Source organism: Rhipicephalus microplus, chromosome 5, assembly GCF_043290135.1.
Source record: "Rhipicephalus microplus isolate Deutch F79 chromosome 5, USDA_Rmic, whole genome shotgun sequence".
In the NCBI taxonomy this organism is placed as follows: Eukaryota; Metazoa; Arthropoda; class Arachnida; order Ixodida; family Ixodidae; genus Rhipicephalus; species Rhipicephalus microplus.
This window is the reverse complement of record NC_134704.1, coordinates 19,848,306-19,863,045: the sequence shown is the minus strand read 5'-3', so window position 1 is coordinate 19,863,045 and position 14,740 is coordinate 19,848,306. Positions and strand designations below refer to the sequence as shown.

The 14,740-nt window shown below is 41.3% G+C and overlaps 1 protein-coding gene across 2 annotated transcripts; it reads left to right on the top strand.

The window, feature by feature from the left end:
* The first annotated feature begins 2,998 nt into the window (after window positions 1–2,998).
* Window positions 2,999–13,228, top strand: Papst2 (adenosine 3'-phospho 5'-phosphosulfate transporter 2). Of its 2 annotated transcripts, none has more exons than XM_037426047.2 (8): window positions 2,999–3,367; window positions 3,527–3,648; window positions 3,736–3,890; window positions 4,300–4,407; window positions 4,982–5,079; window positions 5,967–6,059; window positions 10,397–10,578; window positions 12,940–13,228. In XM_037426047.2, exons 1-8 carry the CDS (start codon window positions 3,182–3,184, stop codon window positions 13,052–13,054), a joined length of 1,059 nt encoding a protein of 352 aa, XP_037281944.2. In that variant the 5' UTR covers window positions 2,999–3,181; the 3' UTR covers window positions 13,055–13,228. The 2 variants fall into 2 exon arrangements, with proteins under 2 accessions (XP_037281944.2, XP_075751056.1); XM_075894941.1 differs by having other exon boundaries at window positions 3,360–3,464.
* Window positions 13,229–14,740: the final 1,512 nt, after the last annotated feature.

Here is a 14,740-nt window from a genome sequence, read left to right as displayed (position 1 = left end):
GTTTGTGTTGATAGTCAGTGTAGTTCTCACATTAGGGATGCTTGGTTGCCTCATTACTGCAAAAAGGGTAAGTCTGTTGTGATAGGATTTGTTAGAAAGAAGTAGCAACTATAAAACAATGTGCTTGATCTCTCACATCTTTGCTCAGTTGTTTCATCATCAGAGATTATGTCAACATAAAAAAAGAAAAGAAGATAGTGCAGTCTCTGCCATCCTATTGGTCAACAGTTGCTTTAATTTAATGTATATTTACTGGTACTGCAAATGCACTAGATTATATTTGCGGATACCACTGATTATGGCTGTACTATTATGATATATACAAATGTCAATAATTATGGCTGTAACAACTACTTGGCAATATCACACAGGCAGAAGGATGTTGCTGAGCACTTGTAGATAGAAAAATTTGGTGTAGATCTGAGTGATACTATTCTTACACTGCACCACAGGTACAATATGAGTTTATTGAGTGCAGCAACAGTACTCTTCTGGGCATTGATTTTGAAATATTCATTTACCGAAGCAATAAAGATGCAACAATTGGCATCATGATTAGGTGCTTGGCTGTGCTACTTGAAAAGCATATATTCCATGGAATAAGTACAAGGAATAAAAAGGGGTATAAAAATATCAGTGAAAACAATGCCATATTCATCACTTGCAATACCAGTTGTCAAATCGATAATATTATCTCCAACATGCATATTTCGTTCATTATACTTCTGAAACAACTTCATAGCTCCTAGTGAAGTTTCACTAAACACTTCAATTTCTGTGCGCTTTATCACTGACATGTTTTGTAGTGGTTTGGACTTTCCTAAAACAGTCTCACTGGGAAATAATTTGTTAACTGGTAAGTTGGATGTAAGGAACTGAATAGTTTCATCTAGCTGCCATGATCTACAATAACAGTGTGTATATATATACATACACTGTTCTTTTTTTTTTATAACACATACAATTTTTATACAATTGTTTCCCCTTTTAGCAGAACAACATATTAGCACAGCAACATATGTTGTTCTGCTAAAAGGGGGAAAAAATTGTATGTGTTATTTTATAAATTTTCTATGCAGATAAGAGTGCTCTTCCTATCTAGGGCTCTGTATTTTTGGGATTTCCCTTTTTCAGCTTGAATAGGGCATTTATCGAGGTTCATTTCTCATAAATCCTCAATTCTCTTAAATTTGGTGTTTATTTTTTTTGTATTCTCAATACTTGAATATCTTAATGAAATTATGTCTGAGCAGAAAACATCATAACAAACAAAGCGTATTTAAAGTCGTCTGGAATGTTCGAATGCAGAACAGGTACATATAAACTACAAACACCTATGTGTGTGCGTATTACAACCTGAAAGTTTGCTGTAATAGACGCAAACGTATACTTAATAAATTCAGTATGTTCAGTATCGTCAGGTGCAGCCCACTGCACCTGACTACACTGAACATATTGTACAGTCTATGGGATACTGAATTGTCGTGAGGTAAAACTTATACGGGCCAAACTGGCCTATGTATCAATGACCGCGTAGAAGTTGCCCTTTCAAAATGATGGGTGGGACAGGGTGATGTTGACCATTCATATAGGAGTTCACTGGATAAATCCAAGTTGTCCAGAATTTTGCCAGCAAGTGTTCAATGGCATTTTTTTTTTATTTGTCTGAAAACGTATAGCCCTACTTATTATCATATTGCAAAGAGCATGATGGAAGAGAAGGTCAACTAGAAAGGTGTGTGATTAAGCACAAAAGATTTTTTTCTCATAAAATATTTATTACAATATTGTTTGAGGACCTCACATTCGTTAACAATATGGCAGCATGTGAGGTGTTCAACTTGTTTAACTGGAAATGCTTGGGATGTACATGATTTCAGAGATGACGCTCCTGGGTGTTGTAGCGTCGAATAGTAATGGGCATACTGGTGGCAGTCAGCAAACGAAGTTGTGCGGTTTCACATGGTGGCTAATATACCACGCAATCGTAAATTCTGTGTTTATATTGGCTGGAAATTCTTCAGGTTAGCTTTTCAATGAAAATAACATGAATGACCACTGCAAGAAAAACTGCAAAACTAATATGCAGCAGTATTGCCAGCCTTAATTGCAGTTAGTTGAAGATACGTGGAAATTTGCAGCATAGAAGACAACATTGTTGGTGAAACGAAAAAACGAATCGGACAGCTGAGCCGTGCATCCAACTAGGACTGCAAAGGTTGAGTCTTTTCCTATCCTTCATCTCTCCTTCTCGTCCACACCTGAAGAAAAGGGCGGTGGCAGTTATACGTCATTGAAAATGTTTATGAGAAGCGTTACGAAAGTAGAACTGATTGTCAAGTTGTGCTTCAGCTGGAGCTTGGTCCTTAAGATATCAATAAAGTTGTAGTGACTAAGAACAGTCAGGCTCGCTACTATGTATCACTTCCCAGAAGGTGGAGATAAAGTTGTAGTGACTAAGAACATTCAGTCAGGCCCAGAAGGCGGAGATGTCTGCATAAATCATTCATCTTTTTAAAAGTTCATGCTCTTCTCATTTAACTTCTTTATTTTGGTATATTATGTTCTTGTGAACTTGCACTGGTGTAGAGACACCTCAGATCTCTAAACCTCTGAATTATAACCTTGTTGCTGCAAAGGCATTTCTTCCATGGACATTTATTTCTTTAGTTCAGTGTGCCTCCCTGAACTTCTGCCCCTTCCCCACACGAATTTTCCCCCGCCATGACATGCAGAAATAAGGGAGGTGTTTCCCCCCTAAAAAAAATTCTGGCGCTACGCTCCTGTTCCGTGGTCCTGCACATATGTGCTGCAAAGGGATGGATATGTGCGTACAAAATAGAGCTCGTGGCGTGCGCGTTTTTTTTTTTCTTTTTACATGCATGCAAGACCCATGCTTTTTCTTCATTTATTTCTTATCATGTTATTTATTATTTAATTTTTCGGACCAATCCGTCGGACTGCGCGCAAGAATGTGTAGACCAGCGTAGGCGGTTGAGCCTTCGCAAAGCCGCGCGTGTGGAATACAGGCGCCTGTGTCGCTTCCGCCGAAGCAGCTGCGTTTGTTATGAAGAGATCTCGGTCGCATCTGCGTAGATCTAGAAATTATGACATGCATAGCGCAAGTTTGATGTAGCGCCTGAAACTCGAGCAACTCTACGCCGTAGGTGCCAGTTCGACGATGAGTGCGCCACGAACGCATCCTGAGAAAAAAATGGCGCTAGCAGAGCATACCTGCGTCAGGAATACTTCCCGTAAGCACGTTATACTGTGCTGCCTAGGCTTGCACCCCTTTTCCAAATGTACCCAGTTTGTCATTTGCGCGGCCGGCATCATGGTCGTGTTCCTGGGTTACGGATACACGCAGGTAAGTTGTCGCACCGTACTCAGTCGCGATTTTCTTGACGTCACCCCCTTTCACAACTTGCGCTAGTGAATCGCGACAGAGACATTCGATCCAGATCGTAAGTGCGCGTGCGACACCCGCAGTAAATTACCGGGACCGATCACTTTCACGATCTTTCAGGAGCTCATGTTTCACATCGAAGGGTTCAAGCCGCACGGCTTCTACCTGACCTTTGTCCAGTTCGTGCTGTACAGCATCTTCGCTTTCGTCGAGCGAAGCATGCGAATGGAGAAAGGCCGCACGTAAGTCTTTTTTTTTTTTTCCACATCGGCTACGATAAGGCGCCGCGTTAATCCATTCATGGGATTGCCTTCCTTCGCCGTTTTCAGAGCACCGCTGCGAACCCACCTATTACTATCGGTACTGTCCGTGGGCACCATCGGCCTCTCTAATGCTGCCCTGGGTTACCTAAACTACCCGACCCAGGTTCTGTTTAAGTGCTGCAAACTAATCCCGGTGCTTCTCGGTGGCATACTCATCCAAGGTAATCCGAAATACTACTGCCTCGCAAGCTTCGCATGGTTGATGGCGACGCGTGCTTACGAAACCGAAACTGAATGCCCTCTCTTTAATCGAGTATTCGAGTACCGAGATGTCTTACGGTGGTTTGCTCACTCGAACTGCGCAGCTTTGCTTTTCCTGGTCGACCACCATATGCATATAACTTGCATGCCTTCAAACAACGTGCTTCTGTTGCTATCGTGTTTGCGTTCATTGTGATTGCTTGATTTTTTTCCTTATGATGTACAATGCCACATGTATCTATTAATCAACCCCCAATGTACTTAAGTTGTCTCAGCGCATTTGGTATTTACTGTCATGTGTTTTCCATCCTACTGCATAAATTTCAATCTTTCGAGCGTGCTAAAAGTGTGTAAACTCTCTCTTTCTAGGGAAGAGGTACAACTATCTCGACCTGCTAGCTGCTGTGCTTATGAGCATTGGACTGGCTGCCTTTATCCTGACTGACAATAAATTGTCACCAACATTTTCACTTATAGGTATGTTTATTTTGCTTGATTTTATTCTGATCTCTCAAATGAAAGAAGATCTTACTGTTTTACTACAAAAAGATCATGGATAATATACATGGCTAGATATGTGGGATCGAAATTCTCCATCTTCGTGTAAGAGCCTCACGTCAACAATATTGCAAAAGAAAACATAGTAATAACAGCAATAAAAATGGACCTTACACTAAGTTGAAGGTTATGCTATGCTTTTATGCTTTTTCTGTAATGTACCCTTTTCTTACTACATCAACTAGACAAACAAACTTCATATTGGATCCAACAAGAGGACTTGATGAGGACAATGTTTTTTTGCCAAAACGTAGGCCCCAGTGACATTTCCTGCCCAGTGACCATCTGCACACAAGTGCGTTGCAATGTTCCTACTATATAGTACACAAACCTGATAACTTTTGTGTTACTTATGTACTTGTTTTGTGTAACTGATGTACTTATTTTGTGCGATCCACTCTTTCACACAAGGAACACTTCCTAATTTTCACGGGCATATCAACTACCATAAGATGTTAAACAATTAATTCGTTTACTTTTGTGTCTGCTACAGGTGTTGTGATGATATCAACGGCTCTGCTATTTGATGCTGTCATTGGCAACGTGCAGGAGAAAGCAATGACGGCTTACGGCACCCCAAACTCCGAAATAGTGAGTCCGTGAAAAAGTTCCAGCTTTCGTTTCCCTGTTCAACTTCATTTCTCAACAAACCACTTAAGGTGAGAGCAAACAGCGCTTGACACGGGATGGTAGAAGAAACAACAAAGGCAATGCAAGCAAGACAGCACCTCCGTTTGACGTTTTCTTCACCATCCCAAGTCCAGCGCTGTTTGGTTGGTATGTGGGGTTTAACGTCCCAAAACCACCATATGATTATGAGAGACGCCGTAGTGGAGGGATCCAGAAATTTTGACCACCTGGGGTTCTTTAACGTGCACCCAAATCTGAGCACACGGGCCTACAACATTTCCGCCTCCATCGGAAATGCAGCCGCGGCAGCCGGGATTCGAACCCGCGACCTGCGGGTCAGCAGCCGAGTACCTTAGCCACTAGACCACCACGGTGGTCCAGCGCTGTTTGTTCTCATCTTAATCATGTACAGTTTCAACACGGTGGTCATGGTTGAAGTGGCCTCAGACCTGGACAGTGACATTTACAAATGGTAAACTGCTTCAGAAAATTCGAGTAATTGAAAAAAAAGTGCTTATTTAGTTAATTTGACTCTGTTATGTGCTGCTTTACATTGCTGGTGCCACTCTGAGCATGGAAAAGATGTTGCAACTCATATTGGATGCGCCTGTGCCAATCAGGCCAGTGCACACTCCTGCAAACCACTCAAGCATGAATATATAAATGCATGAAAGGTACTACAGGTAGCCAAAACTAATCTGGAGTCTGCAGCCATGACATTTTTTTAAAGCCCTTGCACTTAATGCTTTGTAACACTGAACCTGCAGTGATCAGGTCTTGGATTTGATAATGTTTTGTCGTTGATTGTTCGCAACTTGTGCTTAATACCCGTCATCTTGTTGCGGCAGATGATTTTCTCCTACTCCATTGGTTCTGTGATCCTGCTTTTCTTCCTGGTGGCAATGCAGGACCTTACGCCAGCTGTGATCTTCTTTGCGCAGGTGGGTAGCAGTGCACCCGCAAGCTGTAGACTTAAGATAAATGTGTAAAGAGTTCACTGGCAATGGCAGTAAATGTCTTGGTGTTCTAGAACTTTATTACATTACTTGTTTTACGAAAACAAGTTTGAGTTTCGGTATCCACGAAGTACCATGTTAATCGTAACAGCACAATACATTTGCTCACTCAATCCCTGCAGTTTCTGTTGCTGCTACATGTGAGCTCCTCAACTAAAAGAAATGCATTTGGCACTCTCTTAGAGGTGAAGCTTCTCTTAGTCTAACTTTGTCATGCGTCACGCGGAACCAAGAGAAGAAGAGACGAGAAAGAAAAGAAGGCAGTATCTCCCAAACAGTATAATAGATGGCGCTGTACCACTACTCTGCGATCGGCTGCTGCGCGGCTGTGCCTGGGTACAAGGAAAAGGAGTGCCTCTCTCAGCCTCCTAGATAGTCGCCATACGTGGCGGATCTTGCTTAGGGCATGGACGAAGCAGAGCGACGGGCGCGTTGAAGGCGCTTGCGCTTGGCTTCCTTGGCTTACGTCTCGTCGGTGTTCCCAGCGCGCCGTCTGCATTCTCGAACGCGATCGGATGCATGGACACGTGCATAGATGGATGAACGGAAGGACGCTTCACCCCACTCATCATGATTCACTCCGTGGATATGCTTTGATTTTTTTAAATACTTCTCTGAGCTATTTCAGAACACTCCCCAATTGTGCTCAGCACCAGCAAATTTTCTCCTTTTTTTTTGTGACTGTGGAGCTGGGTCTGTGTTTGGGGACCAGCATTAGCATCAGGCTGCAGTATAAATTTTTGCTGATAATTGTAATAACTTTCATTCATGCCATCCTTCTACATTAAAGGTACCTGTAATGTAGTATTTATGACTTTGCCGATACCTGTCATTACTCTTTAAAACGCAGCCCCAGTGAGTGTCGCTTAAGATATGTTGCCGCCTTTTCAAAAATATTTCGAGATTTTGATTATGAACAGATTGTTTTGTGTTTGTCTTAGAGAGGGCTGTTAAAAGGCACACTTCAAGTATGTTAGGTAAGAAAAGTGCAACTAATCATAATTGAATTACGGAAGTTGGCCATAATATGTCCACCACACAAAGAGTGATAGTTATGGATTGTGTGATACAAAACGAAAATCGCTTGGTAGCAATGCAGCTGTACGATAAAGCTGTCCAATCAGCCAGAATATTTGTGCTGTCATGAATACTAAGTGTACTATGGCCGGAAAAGCAAAAATTGCGCAGTTTCAGATGGTTGCATTACAGACGAAACCTTATAACATCAAAACTTGTTTGTGGTTTTCAGTTATCCTAGTTCATTGTACAAAGTAATGTTCCATAAAGGAGCACGCGAAGTTTCATTGAAAAATGTTGGATCCTTTCGAAGTAATAGTTTTTGCACAATAAAGAACAACTAAACATGTTTTGAGAAAAACAAGAAAGACGTTTTCCAAACGTCTTATATAGACCATTCGAAAGTTGTCGGTTGCTAAAAACCACCATTCGCATAGCTGGGACCTCTTTTAGCTGCCATGAGTTGACTGTTACGTGGTTTATTCGCTCCTAGTTTTATTTTTAGCTTATTTTTTGTCAATCGTTGACTGGTGGATGACATTCTTCAAGCGAATTTGGTTGCTGCTTAGACAAGCTACTGTGCTGCTTTTGCCAGGAACAACACCGGTCTGCCTCAAGATATGTATCGTACCATTAGTGTTTCCATTGCTGAGTCGACATATGCAATCTTATTGGCCGAACAAAAAAAAATTGTCGGGCCTACATGGACATCTTTAGACGCACACTGCCAAAGCATCCCATTAAAGTATCCATTCGCGTTTTGAGTTTTCCGGCAGACATATTCCCACAAAATATATAGTCTAAACACAGCTCTGTGTACACATCATTCTTTTTGTTCAGTGTGTCTTTGTAAAATCCTCTCCTGTGCTTGTATTGCTTTGTGCCCACAGCTTTGACTCAATTGCAGGCGCACCAACTTTCCCCGCTTTGTGTTTTGGCCTTTGTTTCAGTTTAAACTTAGCCATATCTTGTATTCTGTAAGACAACAATATGGGACACTGCAGTGATGAAGAAATAATTTCGTACGAAACATCGGTGCAGTGTAAACACGTAGTCAGTTTGTGCACCCCCACACGGCGATTAGCGTAACTTGAAATTAAGAAAAAAATGCCCGTTATTACCATTGCTCAATCTTATTAAGGATTAACATACTTCCCTTCTAACTTATCTCAACGCCTCTCATGAACCTAATTGCAAACATATATTTGTTTTAATGATGAAAATGTAGGGTTTGTTTTCACAAAATATCAGTTTCGGTTTCGGAGAGGTGTACCAGTAGTTGTAAAAACCAACACGATTGAACAAAACCACACAGAGATATCATTTTTACTGCAGCGCAATTCTGAATGTCTCTGAATCTTTAAATTAATGAACTGAAGTTCACTTTTTTTGAAAAAAAAAAATTATTTTCCAGGATGGCAACATTCTTGAAAATGATGTTTAGAAAAGGGAGTGTCTGAATATTCAAAGTTTGGTTTGGTTTGGTTTGCTTTTATTCAAGGCAAAGTTGAACAAGATTGCCTTGGGGGACACGACTAAAGGCTAAGTAAAAGCCTGACTAGGTCGTGCCACCCTGGCAGCAAAGCAGAAACACACCGCAAGCACAGCACTCAGAAAATTATAACATCACGTGTTATCTTACACGGGCACCATAACCAAACCGAAGTTTCGAATATATTACAGATAGTGTTTTCTATTCCATTCAATTTACACTGGAAATTTACTAATCGAAACTATTCGAACTTCCCGAATACAAATACAGTAACAAGAGATTAACAGTGGCCCCTTCAGAGTTTTAATATGCTTCACCCCATTACATTTTAGTATTGCGGCAAAGCTGCCTCTCAGGCTCTGCTACAGTGGCCAAGTATGGAAACACTAGTTCCAACATGGAAATGACAGATGTTGCAGAAGTGTGGACTCGGTTCTGTTTCGGACCTGAAATTTAGGCAGGAAGGCCGGGAATCTAAAGATTTTCAGCATCCAAAATTTTAGATGTCTTTATTTATATTCATGTCCTTAAAGCAGATTTGGGACTCCGGACACGAAGGGATCGCACCCTTGTCCGGCACATCATTTGGGTTTCCTCAGAAGTGGAAAGAGGAGGAGAGGCTGAGGAAATGGCATCTGTGGCGCACTTTTCTTCTTTTGGCATGACACACTTGGGACACGAACTGGTATATGATAGTCTGCCAAGGAGAAAGAAGAGGTAGTTGAAACGATGGCGAAGATGCATTAATAAACAGCGCTGTGTTTTTGGACCCGGGTTTCCGAGTGATACAGTATGTTTTCCATTCGTGTGGAAAGTGTTGCAAAACTTTAGTTGCATCAAATTACGTACATAAATACAGTTTGGCCTCTGCATTTACTCATTCTTGATGAGATAGCCATGAAACACAAGCCCGCCAGTGTTTCATTAACCTAGCCAAAAGAAACGCTTTCATGTCGATATCATAAGGATATGCCTAAGAATCCTTGCCAGCTTTTGTTTTTCTGCAATTTAACTTCGAAGTATTCGAAAAGTAGTCAAGAGATATTCGATTCGATTCACACTCGTACTTCAATAAACAAATTCACTTCGCACCCAAAATTTTGCTATTTATACAGCTCTGACAGAAATGCTTTGTGAGGCTAATCAATGCCCTACTGGCACTGATCATAGCATAACTTCAAGAAAGATACGCCCCTGCCACTACCATTCGTATATTCAAATACAGTGGAAGTACTAACCGTCAAGTGTGGTACCCGCTGCTGGCGTATCCTTGCCAGCTTTTGTTTTCCTGCAATTTAACTTCGAAGTATTCGAAAAGTAGTCAAGAGATATTCGATTCGATTCACACTTGTACTTCAATCTACAAATTCACTTCGCACCCAAAATTTTGCTATTCACACAGCTCTGACAGAAATGCTTTGTGAGGCTAATCAATGCCCTACTGGCACTGATCATAGCATGACTTCAAGAAAGATACGCCCCTGCCACTACCATTCGTATATCAAAATGCAGTGGAAGTACTAACCGTCAAGTGTGGTACCCGCTGCTGGCGTATACCTCCTTCCTCGCTGAAAATGCGCGAGTCTTGTCAACAACCGAGAAAAAAAAAGTCGTTATGTTGCTTTTAAAAAATAAGGGTAATTAATGTCATGTACTCGAAGCTTGGTCCTATTTTCTTTTTTCTTGTGTGTGTGCATGTTTTTTTTTAATCTTTCACTCATAGCATGCTTTTCCTGTTTTCCCCATTCCACAGAATCCAGTAGAGACTTACGGCTACGCCGCCATCTTTTCCATACTGGGCTACCTTGGCATCCAGTTGGTCCTCACGCTCATCAACATCTCTGATGCCTTCATCACTGTGATTGTCACGACTTGCCGAAAGGCCATATCCATCATTCTTTCTTTCATGCTGTTTGCCAAACCGTTCTCATTCCAGTAAGTTATAATGTTTTATTTTTGTCCCATATCTGAAAAAATAAGAAAGCACTGCTCCCACACAATCAGAAATTCACAGAGATGACTCTTGACTAGCTTGGCCTCTTCGGCCGAAGCAGTGGGAGTAATTGATCTCGTTCAGTCGCAGTGAGAAGCGTTGACGCAGCTGCCAACACTTGCAAAACTGGTTTCTTATTGCTACTCTAGTATACCACACATTGCAAAGGAATGCAGCATTTGTAAAGTGGCCGTACTATAGTTACATAGCCTGGCATTTAGAAATGACTACATGAGTGTCTTATTTGCTAGCGTAGAGTTCGTAAAAACCGTACAATTTTTTTTGCTTGTGTATAGTATATTATAAATATCTTATTGTTCATTAGCCATATTTGCTAATAATTTATTTAATTCTCCATCACTTTTTCATAAATTATTGTTAATGCAAGCTATTGCTCTTCGTACCGGGCAATCTTCATTTTCTTTGTTCACAATAATGCATCTATATACAGCTACTGAAATGCACGACGACTCCTCACCAATTCTACATAGATGCACTGTTCAAAGCGGTAACTAAAGCAGGATGTAAAAATTCAGGGGATATCTTACCTTGTTGGGTGAAGTTAATAAATAGGCTAGAGGGTATTTATTATGACACTGGCACCAACTTGGCATCTCTCTTTGGGCTAAATAACGAACGGCAGCCTAATGCAGCTTTATAGAAAGGCTTTCTTTTCAGAAAATGTTGAAAGGCGTAGATTATGAAAGGGAAGAAGTGGGGTTGCATAGTCTAATAAGTGTCAATACTGTACAAATGAAAACAGGAGGCCATTGCTGCATGTTGCTTCCTGCTTTCATCTATGTGTGGAAGTACAGTTACACCTTCTTAATCAATAACAAGTTGTATTGGACACACGAGCACCTTATTTTAGAGTAAAGCTTTTAATATACTCGGCGACAACTTTTCTTGGCACTGAAGGGAAAGCTATAGAGGCAGAGCTTCTGCGCATGTAGCACTACGCGAAGTAGTTTGTTCTGGCGCGCGTCTCGTCACACTATGGAAAGTGACAGGGGCACACCATCAGCATTTTATGCTGACGTAGACGCCACTTAGCATTTGAGGTGTACAAAAAAGGGCGGGACTTTCTCGTGCGTTCAAAAACATGAAGTCACAATGAATAAATTAATGTAAATACGACTATTCTAATGGGGGGAGTTGCGTCCTGTCTCAAATAGCTCCACGTAAAAAATAAAAGGGGCACTTCTATATTTCATGGTGAAAATACGGGTGCTGTTGTGGAACTACATTAACTGGCGGTAGGATGTCCGGGATTTGGCTCTGTAGCCTTCGCTCCAACGCCAAGAAAAGTTGTCGCCGAGTATAGGCGTCCATTCCTGCATTTAATAGTGTTGTCGGTGCAACCAATAAAGCGAATGAAGATGAAAGAGCAATTGCAGGGTCTGTCATTACCACTATCCCTTGGCCTCTCAACCCCCGCTTTTTTTTTTATCCGTCACGCACCCTGGCCACTCAGTCAGAGATCGTGTGCATGCAGGGCTGGCACATGCACTGGGGCTGGCTTTGTTTATAACTGGGTTGTCGGTATTTTGCTTGGCTCGCGATGCCTGCAATGTACTGAGTGGTGTGCAGTGTGCTCGAACGCTTCCAGCTCCTGCTGAAGTATGTAACAAATGTGACATTGCTGCAGCTGCGGATAGCCAAACCTTCAAACACAGTCAGCTTTGCCCCAATAGGATGTTGCACTCAGAATTATGATTATAGAGTGTCATAATCTTGTTAAAATTTTAAACACTCATTATCAATATATTTCTTACTTGTTAACGTCACCACAATGAGGTACATTCATTATAGAAATGCCTTTATTACAAGCATGTATTTTTTACATGCCAATATTTGGGCAACATTTGTTAGGTGCTTATGAAAATATATCTGAACGCATTCAAGAGGTTATTTAGCTATTTAATTTCTAGGTTTTATGTGCTGTAACCACAATATGATTGAGGCATAAAGTAGTGACGAGCTCCAAAATAATTTAAGGACATGTTTTAAAAACATGAGTGTTCTTATGCTTCACATCTGTCAAAGGGCAGCCACTGTGGTCTAGAATCAAACTCACACCCTTGGGCTTAGCAGCACAACACCATACCTTCTAGGCTATGGCAGCATATACTGAAAAGGTGATTTTAAAGCAGGTGGTAAGGTTTGGCGTGCACGGCCATGGCTCTAAATTCGCAGCAACCCACCAGTAGTATATTGTCTTAGTTACTGCATGGCACATTTTATGTTTTGTTCTCTAGACACTTCCAAATTGTTGTTCTGCATTCATTTTTTTTATGCAACAGGTACGTATGGTCAGGTGCACTGGTGCTTCTGGGCGTGTATCTCCATGCCTACAGCAAAAGGCTTGCCAAGCTGCGGCGTCTCCCCCTTGTTCACCAGGAAAAGCTATCTTCATGACTGTGACGATCCTGGGATAGCTGGACAGATCTAGTCAAAGTAGTGTAAAAAACTGTTTTATTGTGTGCGAGCCATTTATACTCGCATGGACCAGTATTTTACACATCCTAAAGCCAAAAATATTACTTGAGTGATCTATTTATACAATTAAAAGCTCATTATTTGTTTTGACAACCTGTTTATGTGCAGCTTAATGAAATCAAGAGGTAATGAAATCAAGAGGTGGACTGTGTCTAGTCATTTTTTTAAACTAGTGCCTCTGTTGATGATCATGGCTTCTGCATAGGCTTTGAGTTATGGCCAAGGACAATGCCAGATTACTGGCATGTCAATTTAGTTGAATGCAATGTCATGGAACTATGTTTGCTGCTAATGTTGAACCCTTGCTTTCAGAATAGCAACCATATGCCTACAGCATAAAAGTTTTTTCTTATCAATGGCCACAAGATATGTCGTACAAATGTCTATATATACTTCAGATTGAAGTGCTTCCTTGCAGAGTCGCACTGGTTTTGAACCAAGTTTCTGGTTACACTTTCCTTGTGGTTTATCTGCCATTGCCTGAGGTTACAGTGGGAGGAGGGGCAGTGCCAAGACATAGTGAAGTGTGCCAATATAGGCACGCGGGGCTAAGTTGCCAGGCCACACCTGACAGGGGTGTCACAAGTAGCCCGACGTATCGATGCCCGGTTTGAGGCTTGCGGCACAAACATGGAAGCTTTGCTTTTGTTGGATCTGCACAAATATCGCAAGTAAAAATTGGGGGTACCCTTAGGCTTTGCCTTTAAGAGTAGAACGCGATAGCGATATCCCGTCCCTTGCTTGCTTGCTTGAATTTTTCTTTTGTGGCTCTCGAGCCCACTAAGGGAGATTGGCCAAGGAGCCGGTGGTTAATGCAAGTTAATACCTTTAGGTTATCCAGGCTAGAGAAGTAGGATTACTTTGATTTGACTTGGTGGGAATAATTTGGCAAAGTGTGAAAAAAAGGGAAAGAAGAGAAATAATGAAATTTGTTGAATATCTGAGGTGTAATTGTTATATGAAATTCTTCTGAAGAGTAAATACTTACAGTGTAATACCTAAATAATAAAGGTTAGATTGGTTAGTAAAAATCTAGCGCTGAGAAATGGCTCGGCAAGGTAATTTGTGTTACATAAAAATTCGCAGAGAGCCCCGCAGATGTTCCCGTCGCTGTGTCCTAATGAAGCAGCCCCGAAACACAAAATATCACAAGTAGTAACTGATATTCCTAGTTTTTTTAATAAAATTTCAAAACACTTTTTTCTTTGATTTTTGAAACAGTGACATGTGAGAAGAAAATGGTCGATATGTTCGGGTTCATTACAGCTTGGGCACAGAGGGGATGACACCAGACCAGACCTGTTTAGGTAGAAATTAAGAGGTGGTACACGGCAATGTAATTTTGTTATAGAGACTTCCAATTTACGCTTGGGACACCATTTATTATTTCATGTGAAGTGCAGGTGTGAGAAATCTGGATTCGGTATCGTAATTTTTGGATTAGTCTTCAAGAAGGGAAAGTTTTCTGAACCTTGCTGCTGTTACATAGGCCGTAAGTGGCATGATTGGCACAATCGGAAGATCAAGGGAGGCTCGCACGAGTGAGTCAGCCATCTCATTTATAAGTATACTACGATGGCCTGGCACCGATACAATTCGCACTAT

Coding starts and splice junctions, on each gene's coding strand:
- Papst2 (XM_037426047.2), top strand. CDS start 3,182: ATGAGTGCGCCACGAACGCATCCTGAGAAAAAAATGGCGCTAGCAGAG. Junction 3,368..3,526: donor TGGGTTACGGATACACGCAG/GTAAGTTGTCGC, acceptor ACGATCTTTCAG/GAGCTCATGTTTCACATCGA. Junction 6,060..10,396: donor CTGTGATCTTCTTTGCGCAG/GTGGGTAGCAGT, acceptor CCCATTCCACAG/AATCCAGTAGAGACTTACGG.